At 40.6% G+C, this 12,643-nt stretch overlaps 1 protein-coding gene, 1 non-coding gene and 1 pseudogene across 4 annotated transcripts in view; 1 reads left to right on the forward strand and 2 right to left on the reverse strand.

The window, feature by feature from the left end:
- The window catches only part of Dennd5b (DENN domain containing 5B), a 130,380-nt gene that overhangs the window by 87,739 nt on the left and 29,998 nt on the right, over nucleotides 1-12,643 (reverse strand). For all 3 annotated transcript variants that reach the window (XM_021189932.2, XM_029534837.1, XM_029534838.1), the window contains one exon: nucleotides 2,308-2,974. In XM_021189932.2, coding sequence (XP_021045591.1) covers nucleotides 2,308-2,974 — 667 coding nt within the window. The remainder of the gene's footprint in view (nucleotides 1-2,307; nucleotides 2,975-12,643) is intronic.
- LOC110316090 lies at nucleotides 6,619-7,595 on the forward strand (annotated as a pseudogene).
- On the reverse strand, nucleotides 7,970-8,073 carry LOC115063445. The gene has a single exon (XR_003843321.1). It is a non-coding gene; the product is annotated as a U6 spliceosomal RNA (small nuclear RNA).

Below are 12,643 nucleotides of genomic sequence, written 5' to 3' on the forward strand. Positions count from 1 at the left end.
GCCTGGTCTACAGAGTGAGTTCCAGGATGGCCAAGGCTACACAGAGAAACCCTGTCTCAAAAAACCAAAAAAAAAAAAAAAAAAAAAAAAAAAAATTCTATACAGGTCTTCTTATTTAACTTTCACAATTAACTATGGATGGGTGGCAAAGACATCCCTAGAGATAAGGGGCAACACTCCTGAAAATTAAGTCTCACCTACAGAAGTTATAGTTAATAAGGGATAGAATAGAAATTTGAAACTAGGACTTTTATGACTTCTAAAAATCAACATTGGTTAAACATTTTTTTAAAAGATTATTTTCTTTTTAAAAAATTATTTATTTATTTAAAGTGTTTTATTTATTTACATTCCAAATTTGCCCCCCCCCCAGAATAGAAATTTGAAACTAAGACTTTTATGACTTCTAAAATCAATATTGGTTAAACATTTTTTAAAATTTTACTCATTAAAATTGTTTTATTCATTTACATTCCAAATATTGCCCCCTTCCTGATCCTCTCTCCAAGAGTTCTTCAGCCTCTCCCCACTCCCCTTTGCCTCCGAGAGGGTGCTTCCCCCCACTCCCTACCTCTCCCACCCAACCACTCCCACCTCAGCCCCCCGTCCCCCTTCCTTGGGGCTAATTAGAAAGAAAGAAATGATTATTTTCTTCTATGTGTAAGAGGGTTTTGCTTGTATGTATATCTGTGCTCCATGTGTGTGCCTAGTGACCTTGGAGATCAAAAGAGGATCCCAGATCTCATGGAACTGGAGTTATGGGCAGTTGTGACCTGCAGTGTGCATGTTGACAACCAAAACCAGGTCTTCTGCAAAAAGAGCAAGAACAACTGCTCTTAACCACTGATACATTTCTCCATCCTGTTTCAACATTTATAATTCTAAAATCTGGAATCTGAAGTGGTCTAAAATCTGACCCTGAGAGCTGGCATCATGTACTTCTCCAATCCTACCATCGCTCCAGGTAGAACAATAATAAAGCAGGACAGGATTACTAAGTTTTTCAGCTACAAGCAGGCAGTGCACTTGCAGGTAATGATGAGCACTAAGAAAATGAGAGCAAGGCTGGGCGTGGTGGCGCACACCTTTAATCTCAGCACTCGGGAGGCAGAGGCAGGTGGATTTCTGAGTTCGAGGCCAGCCTGGCCTACAAAGTGAGTTCCAGGACAGCCAAGGCTATACAGAGAAACCCTGTCTTGAAAAACCAAAAAAAAAAAAAAAAAAAAAAAAAAAGAAAATGAGAGCAAAATGAAGAACTTAGGTAAGCCATTAGAGAACTCCCCATATAACAAAAACCAACACTGGAACATATTATCAAAAAACATTATGTAGGGTAAACTGAGAAACCTCACGGAGGGCTGTCAACACACACACAAGATGGGGAAGCATAAATATAGCCTGCTTGGCTCAGTTTCACTTATAATTTAAAATAGAAAAATAAAAAAGAAAAGTGAGAAAAAAAAAAAAAAGCTGACAGCAGCAGTAGAGACAGACTGCCAGCCTAAATACAAGCTAGCAAAACGCTCATCCAAATGCCATAGTATTTTCCAAAGTTTCAACAATGCACATGGCCCACAATTCAGTACCTATTATGACACAACAGCTCTATTTCTTATGTAAATTCATATGCAGATGGAAATAGGTATCGTAGTCTAGGCTCATTATCAAAAATACATTAGTGAAGCAAAATTTAACTTGTTAGTATCTTAAATAAATCAGCGTTGGGAAAAGAAGATACAATAAAGATAGAGCCTCCTGAGACTGGAGGTTAAAAACACAACTACCTGAAATATAAGCAGATCTGTGGCTAGGTCTGGGGCAGTCCTATCTGTTCTCTACCTGCACATCTCTTTCTACTCATGAAATGCTCCTATAAGCAGAGGTCTGAAGTTTTCTGCTAAACATTTCATTTATTCCTTTCAAAAGGCACTTGAATTTTCATGTGACACTTTACCAATTTATAAAGAACAGAAAGTCCATTAGTCACTTACAGTAACAAGTCTCAATGTATCTAATGATGATTGTATCATTAGAAAAAGGTTGTTTTCAAAAAGGAAAAGGGTTGTTTTCATTAAAAAATAAATATACTCACACTGGTCACCATAACCCGTTTGATCCCTTGCTGTTTATGTCTGCAGCCACTGACACTTCAAAGAGAAACAAACTACAACTTCCTATCTCATCCAAGCCCAAACTTTTAATGCAAAACTGAAGAGACTCCATATTGTTATTTGATTCTATAACGACACCACGTAGTTCAGGACAAAAGTGCTTGTTTTCAGAAAACAAAGTGCAAAGGACACCTACCTTGTGAGTAGAGAAGGATCTGCATCTCTAAAAGAACACAGGTGAACACTTGCACTAGGTTCTCTAATCCCAGGAGCTCACAGGCCTCTCGAAGAGGGTAGTCAGAAAGAGGGAGTTCATTGGGCCCAGGCCTCTGGCAGATGACAGGTTCATAAACACCATAAAATTTCAGTGACCTCCCAGGAGGCGGAAGGGGCACCTCATAGAGAATATTGTGGATGTAGCTCTCAAGCGGCAAGGGTGGTGGCTGCTGTGAGGTAACTGCCTTGTGAAGTTGGAGGAGGAATTTCTTGCAGGCTTGCATGAAAGGCAGAGGTGTGATCAAGCAGATACTTTTTGAAACATACAAGGTGTCTCTGTTGATGTCATAAGAGTTGTATCGCTGAAGTTTCAAAAGAGAGGTTGCATCTCCCTCATCAATACTACTTGCCAGTGAGTCCATACTGCAAGAGGATGAAGCGTACACACTGCTGTACTGCTCAGCGTTATGCATCTGGTACAGTGTCTGCATGGCTGTACAGATTTGCTTACTTGTAACTTCTTCATAAAAAGTGAGAACAAAACCATAGGTGCGAGAACCATCTTCCCGGGTAATTATAAATGAGTGGAACTGAGGTTCTTTATTGTCGGCTTGTGTTCTGAAAGACAGCCCTTTGGGCATGCACAGCTGTGGAAAAATGGGGGAAAGCATCAGAACGCAGTACATGCATCACTAAGGAGGAGGTGAGCGGGGACGATTTTCTTTTTAAGAGGACTCAAAGGACAAGTTTTATCCAGATTTAACTTTAACGATAGTCTTTTTTTTTTTAATTGATGTATTTTATTTATATGAACACACAGTAGCTGTCTTCAGACAAACCAGAAGAGGGCATCAGATACTGTTACAGATGTTTGTGAGCCACCATGTGGTTGCTGGGAATTGAACTCAGGACCTCAGGTAGAGCAGTCAATGCTCTTACCCACTGAGCCATCTCTCCAGCCCAACGACAGTCTTAAATGAGAAATACAGTGTAAGCTCTTCACTTACTTGTAGATAAAACATTCTCAAAAGAAATATATGTGGGGCCAATTTGGCTCAGCAGGTTAAGGTGCTTGCCTCCAATTGTAAGCCTCACAACTTTCGTTCAAGTCCTGGGACCCACATAGTAAAAAGAAAACTGACTCCTACAAGCTGTGCTCTCACATCCACACCCATGCACACACACAAACAACAAATGTACTAAAGAGTTAAAAATAGATATATACACATAAATGGAAAAACTGCTCACTGCATGGGTATTACACAAAGGGTTTATACAGAAGACAAGAGCCTGAGAAATAGCTCAGCGGGCCAATTCGGTTGCTGTCAAGCCTGAGTTCCGTCACCAGAACCCTCTACTGCAGGCTGTTTTCTGATTTCCACACAGAGTGATATGCGCATGACAGACAGACGCACACACTCAAAACACCACACTAAACACATGTTTATAAAAAAAAAAAAAAAAAAAAAAAAGAATGAGAGCTTTAATTTGAACTTAGTAACCCAGTTAAAAAAAAAGCTCTGACCTTGAAAAGGCATGAAGACAGAGTATGCTGAGACACTTACAGGTATTTCTTTGAGATAGGGTCTATATCTCTGGCTGGTATGGACTCCCTATGTAGAACAGGCGGGCCTGGAACTCAGAAATCCACCTGCCTCTGCCTCCCGACTACTGGGATTAATGATGTGTGCCGCCAGCAGAGCTCTCCCTGTGGGTGTGGGTGTGGGTGAGCCAGCCTGAGGCAAGGTTCTAGGAGAGTTGGCCTCACTACTTGTCTGCCTTGAGATGTCGTGGGTATGGAGGCAATGCCCTCCCCTCACCACCTGCAGCAGTTGGGAGAGCTGGCCCTCTCCCTCACCAGCTGCAGGCCTAGCAGAGCAGTGTTGGAGAACTAGCCTGGTGGTGCAGATGAGGGAGAGCTGGCACACTGACTAGCTCAGCTACTATCGAGGCCGAGATCTAGGGCTCTGAGTTGGCCCACCCCAAAATCTATATTATCTGTGAACAGTTGGGACACATGGAAGGGCCAGTCCTGCTGATCCAAAGTTGCAGGATCTCTGTGACATAACAACAGGATACCCAGGAATAGTCCCAGTGAGAATCCAGTATTAGTGGTGTCACAGAAACCAGAGATCTTTAACTAGGCCAATGACTTGTTGCAATGAATATTTGTAAGTGAAAATATGTGGACAGAGGGATATACTGTGGGCCACTCTGTGACATACTACAGCTTCCACAATGAGATGTTTTTTAGGCTTTTTTGTTTTTGTGTATTATTTGGGCGATGGGGGCTGCAAGGGTGGAGGGTGGATATGAGGGAGATGAGTCAGACTGAGGTACATAATGTGAAACTCACAAAGAATAAAAAGATTAAAAAAGTGTATGCCACCATGCCAACCTTAAGTACTATTTTTATAGTGATTATGACAGTGTTTTAGGGAAAAAAGGTGAAGGTTCTTTTGATTGGTAAAAAAGAAGTTAACAAAAATAAAAACAAGTTATCCTATGCTGGACAGAAAGACAGAAAATTAAGAAGACATGAGAAGGGGCTGGAGAGATGGCTCGGTGGTTAAGAGCACCGACTGCTCTGCCAGAGGTCCTGAGTTTAATTTCCAGCATGTTAGACATGTTGGCTCACAGTCATCTGTAATGGAGTCTGATGCCCTCTTCTGATGTGTCTGAAGACAGCTACAGTGTACTCATACATAAAATAAATACATCTTAAAAAAAAAAAAAGAAGACATGAGAAGAGAAAAAAGTTCTCACACTTCAGAGTCTGGTTGGAGTCTCTGTCCTGTGAAAATCAAGAATTCTAGCATATGGGGTTGGAGAGATGGCTCAGCATTTAGAAGCAATGGGTTGCTGGGTTGCTCTTCTAGAGTACCTGGATTAGATTTCCATTACCCACATGATAGCTCACAACCATCACTGGCTGGTTCCAGGTGATCCATTGGTACCAGGCATGAATGTGGTGCAGACATAAATGCAAGCAAAACACCTATATACATAAAATAATTTTAAAAATTATCTTCCTCTGCAGCACTTGTGATCTAGGGCGGTTTTGCTTTGTCAAGCTGCATTGCTACCCAATCCTGTCACAATCTCATTCAACCCTTTGAGATATTTCATGATACCAAGCATGTACATTTGGCTTTATTTTATTTTTTGATTTTTTTTTTAAGGCAGAATCTCACTATGTAGTTCTCACTGCCCTAGAACTTACTATGTAGACCATGCTGACCTTAAACTCAGAGATTTACCTGGCTCTGCTTCCGAGTGCTCGAATTAAAGGGATACACCAACCACCACACCCAACAATGTGTGTCTATTTTAAAGACACTTAGTGTAACTCTCCCTTGAAAAATACATGGGCATACTTGGGTTTACTCTTTCCCTGAGCATTTCTATGTTAAAATTTTCTTAATATATACCAAATTCATACAAGCCAATCATGAAACTTTTCTAAGGACAAAGTCAAGGATTCAAGGTTTGTGTGAGTAAAAATCGCTTATTAAAAGTTGTACTTCTGCTGGGCGGTGGTGGAGCATGCCTTTAATCCCAGCACTTGGGAGGCAGAGGCAGGCAGATTTCTGAGTTTGAGACCACCCTGGTCTACAGAGTGAGTTCCAGGACAGCCAGGGCTACATGGAAAAGCCCTGTCTCGGGGGGAGGAGGGGAGTACTTCTGTTTGTTGGGCCATGCAGATGCTGACATCATATCTGCCATTTTGAACAAATACTCTGCTTTATCCTAGAAAAATAAACTTTGAAAACAAAAACATTTTTATTTACTAAAAGAGAAGTTTAGAACAAGGAATTTTAAATTATTTGTAACAGAGATTATGCTATAGGTCTTTTAAAAGGCCTAAATAAGGCTCACTTTATGGCAGATTATATTTTTATAATGGATCCAAATATATTTCTAGTTCCACATACTCTTAAAGAATTTTGCCATGCTCCCACATTAAGAGATTAAGTCTTCTTGAATCCAGATTAGCTGCTGAGCATGCCTATATCATAGTGTAGCAATCTTCCTAGAGTCAGATAACTGTTTGAATCTCTGGGTCACCAAATATGTCCCACTGACTCGACTCTACCACACAGTGTGTAACACAGATAAGCCTAAGAATGAGTTATTCATTTGTACAGGAGGCAATATTTGATCATCCCTATAATAAAATTCAACAGCAGTGACAAATGATAGAGCTGATGAGATCATGTATCTTCCAACTCTCACAGGGGCTGCATGGCCACCTGCTCCAGCAACCAACCAGAATGTCAAGGTTTAACCAATGCCCAGTGCCCTCAGGGAGGTGGTTCCCCTCTGCCTCAGGAAGGTCCGAGATAAAAGTTAAGGAAGAGACTGGCATTGTACTGCTAGTTGGAAGACACATAGTTGATCTGTATAATGTCTGACAGGGGCTCATTCTGAATTTGGACAGGTTTGGGCTTCTTGTTCTTCTGGCTGCTATATGGAAAGAAATAGCAGGAAAATCAAATGATAAACTATGAGGACAGAGTCACTGGGTGAAGAGGACAACTCCAGCAGACATCAGAACATGCATTACTAACGTGACATTTGCTCCAAAGCATATGGGTCTGATGTAGCAACCTGCTCAGCAGATGGTATAGTAAGAAAATGTGAGGCACCAGATGTTATGAATCTCAGCCAGTGGTCTCTCTAGAATGAGATCTCATGTTGTAAGTTGAGCTGTAGTTGGATTTCTTGGAACACTTCCAACTCCATGATAGCTATGAGGGGGTGATAACAGTAGTCCAAATGGAACAGCCAAAGTTCAGAGTTTCTATTACAATAAAAGCACCATGAAACGTGAAAAGCTGAAACTCTTATGACAGTCTTTGATCATGTTCATGATAGTATACTTGCTCCAAATTCGGGAAGATTTTTCCACATTCTGGCAATAGCAATCCAACATGCAAGAATTTTAAGATTAAAATTTGTGAGGAGAGAACTTACTACTTCTGGTGGTCCAACAAAATTTGAAATCCATACTGTGGCCCAGTTTGATAAGCATACTTCTCAGGTCTGATGTAACTTAACAGAAACAATGCTAGCATATTCAGGAGATAACAGCTGTGTAAGGTTGTGGAAAGGTAATTACATGGCTAATTAGAACTGTACTGGTATTCTGAAAGGTGACAGGAGCCCAGCAAATGGGAGTTCTCAGCTGGGAAACTCAAATCCTTCACTAAGCTCAAGTATCCATCAAAGCTTCAAAACTCATTAAACAGATCTTCTGCTGGTTGAAAGCACAGCTGGGTACAGCTGGAGTAACTGATGTTTTACTGCTTGTGGCATGGAAAGCAGATTCTTTCCCTCTTCCCCAGCACCATTTATCTCTCCCAAGATACATTAGCAGCCTGCTCACTTAAAAAAAAAAATACAGCATATGTAATTTTTTTTGCACCAGTTGATTGACACTATAAATGGAGAGGCTTTTCATTGAGACATCACCAAAACAATTGTTTGTAAATGTTCTTGAATTCTGGGTTAAAAACTAAAAAGACTGTAAATATTGTCATAAATATTTGGGAGGAGAAAAAAATTTATTTTGCCTTGGAATGAGTGAGTTTATTAGACATGTAGCAAGCAAAAAGAAGAGATGACAAGTGCAGCCGGATAAAAATACGGAATGCTTTACAAGTCTGCATGCCATCCTTGTACAGGAGCCGTACTAATCTCCGTGCTGTTCCAATTTTAGTATATGTGCTGCTGAAGCGAGCACAAGGGAGAGTATTTTATTCCTTTAGAAAATGTAGGCATAGCCGGGCGTGGTGGTGCACGCCTTTAATCCCAGCACTTGGGAGACAGAGGCAGGCGGATTTCTGAGTTCGAGGCCAGCCTGGTCTACAGAGTGAGTTCCAGGACAGCCAGGGCTACACAGAGAAACCCTGTCTCGGAAAACCANAAAAAAAAAAAAAAAAAAAAAGAAAAAAGAAAAAAGAAAAAGAAAAAGAAAGAAAGAAAATGTAGGCATGTAGGCATATGTCTTCCATTTTCTAAAACAATAAACCAAAATGATAGGTTTTTATAATTTTAATCTGAAATTGAATAAATGTTTTTCATAGATTAAAAAACAAACAAACAAACAAACTAGCTGACTTGAAGCTGTCGTGTTGCATGGAAGACCAAATGAAGAGACAGCACAGTGTCAGCAGTCCTAGCCACAAGCCTGGCCTAGGAGACAGACCCGTTACCAGTCTATGAACCACTATAATGCTAAGTACAGTACAACATGCCAAACTTGCCCAAATCGCAGATTTCTATACTATCTTGCTTACTTACTATTTTTAAAACACACTCATATGTAGCCAGGCTTTGGACATGTGTCCAAAGATGGTCTCGATTTACTAATACTCCTGTTTATGCCTCCCCAAGTGCTGCAATTAAAGGCCTGTGCTACTGTGCTGTTGCATGAAATATTTAAAAAGCAATCCATGCTATGCCAGCATGGCACTGGTCGACAGGACGGCCTGTTTTCAGCCCAGCAGACAGGCACTATGCCTGGCTCTTTTTGTATAAAAGGACTTGTTTTTATTTGATGTGCAAGAGTGTTTTGCTGTATATATGTACGTATACCATATACCTGCCTGGTGCCCAAGAGAGACTAGAGAGTGCCAGATCCCTGAAACAGAAGTTAACAGTTGTTAGCTGCCATGTGAGCGCTGGGAACTAAGCCTGGATCTTTTATGAGAGCAGCAAGTGCTCTTAATTGCTGAGACATGTCTACAGCTCCCCAAATCTTCTCTTTTTATATCAAGTAGGCACTATGAAAATAGAGTAGGGGCTGGAGAGGTGGCTCAAAGGTTAAGAGCACCGACTNCTCTTCCAGAGGTCCTGAGTTCAAATCCCAGCAATCACATGGTGGCTCACAGCCATCTGTAATGAGATCTGACGCCCTCTTCTGGTGTGTCTGAAGATAGCTATAGTGTACTTACATATAATAAATAAATAAATCTTAAAAAAAGAGAAAATAGAATAAAATACAAAGGCACTATTTTTTTTTGTTTTTTGTTTTGTTTTTTTTTTGTTTGTTTGTTTTTTTGAGACAGGGTTTCTCTGTGTAGCCCTGGCTGTCCTGGAACTCGCTCTGTAGACCAGGCTGGCCTCGAACTCAGAAATCCACCTGCCTCTGCCTCCCAAGTGCTGGGATTAAAGGCATGCGCCACCATGCCCGGCCACACAGGCACTATTTTTAAAAAGTTAAATTTAACCTAATTTTTTATTTTCATGTTTTTTATTGTTATTACTGTTGGTTTTGGTTTTTGGTTTGTTGACAGGGTCTCTTGTGTTCCTGTCTGGCCATCAACTCTGCATAGCCAGCAAAAGATGAACTTGAATTTCTGATCCTCCTGCCTCTATGTTCCAAGTGCTAAGATTATGTCACTATGTAGGCTGAAGACTCAATTTTATTGACAGGCTTTCCTAATATCTAAGCTAGAAAATCAAAGCTCACACTGTTTTTGAAAAGTGGCCACATATTCAGTTAAGGGTTTGTAGCTTTCTTAAGAACACATTCAAACATTTACAGGAAAAGCTTGCCAGAAGTTATATTCAAAAGAAGAAAGACTTCCTATGCCACAGATAACAGATGTAAGAATTTTTCTTACATGCTTTTCTACAAATCAAAAGTACAAGATATGTATTTATAATCTGGAAGTTGTGAATGAGAAAATAAGATGAGTTTTTTTTTTTTTTTGGTTTTTTTCAAGACAGGGTTTCTCTGTATAGCCCTGGCTGTCCTGGAACTCACTCTGTATACCAGGCTGGCCTTGAATTCAGAAATCTGCCTGCCTCTGCCTTCCAAGTGCTGGGATTAAAGGCATGTGCCACCACCGCCCTGCTAGATGAGACTTTTAAAAGTCAGAATTATATAAATCACCAGGAAACAAGACATCTCTCAGAAAACCTGAGATGTAAATCGTAATTTGCTTACCGTGGCTCAAGTCTCTTGTTAACCCACAATATTGTATTTTCTAACAATATACTCTTCAACTCACAAATAAAACTAAAAATAAAATATGTCTTGTAACCAAATATTGGGCAATGCCCTCTTCTAGCATGATCAACCAAATGTTCCTAATTACCTCCCCTTCCATGCACTTTGGCTACAATTTCATCAAATTTATTATTTATTTATTTAGCTGGCTGGTTTCTTGAGAGTTTGATGTAGCCCAGGCCAGACTTTAATTTATGAGTAGATGAGGATGATAATGAACCCTACTGCCTGCATATCTTAAGTACTGGGATTATAATTTTGGCTTGAGTTTTAGCAAGTCCCTTTTCATTATTCTATAATTCTAATATTCCATATTCTTTTTCCTCATTAGCCTATGAAAGAAAAATTATTCAGAAAATCCAATGGAATAGCTCACTTTGCCCTTCTACCTTCTTTCCGCCTTCCTTTCTTTAGTAAACCATTATTTTATCTTGTGTATTGCATCAAACTTAGAAGGAAAATATGAGAATAATTCTTTACTTAAGAGATTTCATAGTCTAGTAGGAAAGACAGTCATAAACTAAGCTGCTATGGGAGATGCTCAAGATGCTCCAGGAGCGAGAAGAGATCACTCGATGATGTAGCTTCAGATATGGTTTTGTACTAGACAGCACCTAACAACAAGGACAGGGAAGAGAGGCAAACAGGATCACCATACTTAGTCAGAGTTTGAGTGTCTACTACTAAGTGTTAAGTTAGGGTTCTAGCAAGGAATAAGAGAAATTATTATTATTTTTTTTACTTTTTATTGATTCTTTGTGCATTTCTCATCATGTACCTCTATCCCACTCATCTCCTTGTCCCTTCATATCTTTCCTCTACCCTTGCAATCTCCCCCATAAAAGAAAACAAAAAATAAAATAAGAAAATAATTAAAAGAATAAAATCTTGGTGTGTCATAGAGTATATACTCTTTTACCCATACAACTTTTACTTGCAAGTGTTCACTGCAATGAGCCATTGGTCTGGTTCCTGACCTCTGGATTCTGCTATAGCATCAATACTGGATCCTCACCAGAAATCCTCTTAGACATCCTGTTGTTGAATTGTGCCATGGAGATCCTGTAGCTTTGGATGTGTAAGGCCAGCCTTTTCACACACTCCAGAGGTTCATGGATGAGGTAGATGTTGGGGTGGGCCAACCAAAGTCCTGGATCTGGGCCTGGCTGGTAGCTGAGCTGGTCAGCCTGCCAGCTCCCTTGTGCCTGTGCCACCAGAGCCAGCTCTCCTGCCTGTGGCAGCCAGAAAAGAGCAGACTGGTTCTTCCATGCTCACACCATTGGGGCCAGATCTTTCATACCTACCCCACCGAGGCCAGCTCTCTAGTACTGTCCCAGTGAGGGGTGGGGCCAGCTCTCTGCAGCATTTAGACATCAACAGTATCCCAGGTGGCAGCCCAGACCAGGAACTTCCACATGGCCAGGGACTTCAACACAGGCTCTTGCTGCTGAAGGGCAGTGGAACCAGATGTGGATCTCAAAGTCAGCATGGGCCGGGATATCACCATGGCCTCAGGTGGCGTGCAGGCTGCTCCCATCAGGCTGTTCCTCACCACTCTGACATTTCCAGTTCTACCTCTCTTCACAGAGCACAAACCATCCCACTTCTCTTTCTCTCCCATTTCTCTCCCACAGACTTGCTCATTGTGGTGGCATTGCAGGCTGTGCCATGTGGCAGTGGGTAAGTGAAACTATTTTGTCCCTTGTGATGTCAACATTATCACAAGAGATATAGATTTGAATCCTAACTATGTAATTAATAACTGCAACTGGAACAGGGATTATAAAAAGATATAGGATGGTAAGGAACCTGTTAAAGGGACACCTTCTCCAAGAACATCCAATTTAAAATAAAATCTTAACAATCAAGAATTTACCATAGGTGCTGGAAAAATGGCTTAGTCATTAAGTCATTAATAGTGTTTTTGCAGAGGATCAGAATTTGGTTTTCAGTACCCATGTCAAGAAGCTCGCAGTTGCTTGTAACCAAGGGATCCTATTTCTCTGGATGTTACTGGTACTCACATATTCACACAGATATATACATTAATAAATAAATACTTTAAAAAACATGTATGTATTTACATTCATACATAGGGCACACATGCCACTGTATATGTGTATAGGTCAAAGGGTAATTTTTGGAAATTGATTCTATCTTCTACAATTCAGGTTCTGGGGACTGTTTGGTGGCAAGTGACTTTATCTGTTAAACTATCTCACTGGAGCCAGGCGGTGGTGGTGCACGCCTTTAATCCCAGCACTTGGGAGGCAGACGCAGGCGGATTTCTGAGTTC

The sequence above is a fragment of the Mus pahari genome, chromosome 2, assembly GCF_900095145.1.
Source record: "Mus pahari chromosome 2, PAHARI_EIJ_v1.1, whole genome shotgun sequence".
Classification (NCBI taxonomy): Eukaryota; Metazoa; Chordata; class Mammalia; order Rodentia; family Muridae; genus Mus; species Mus pahari.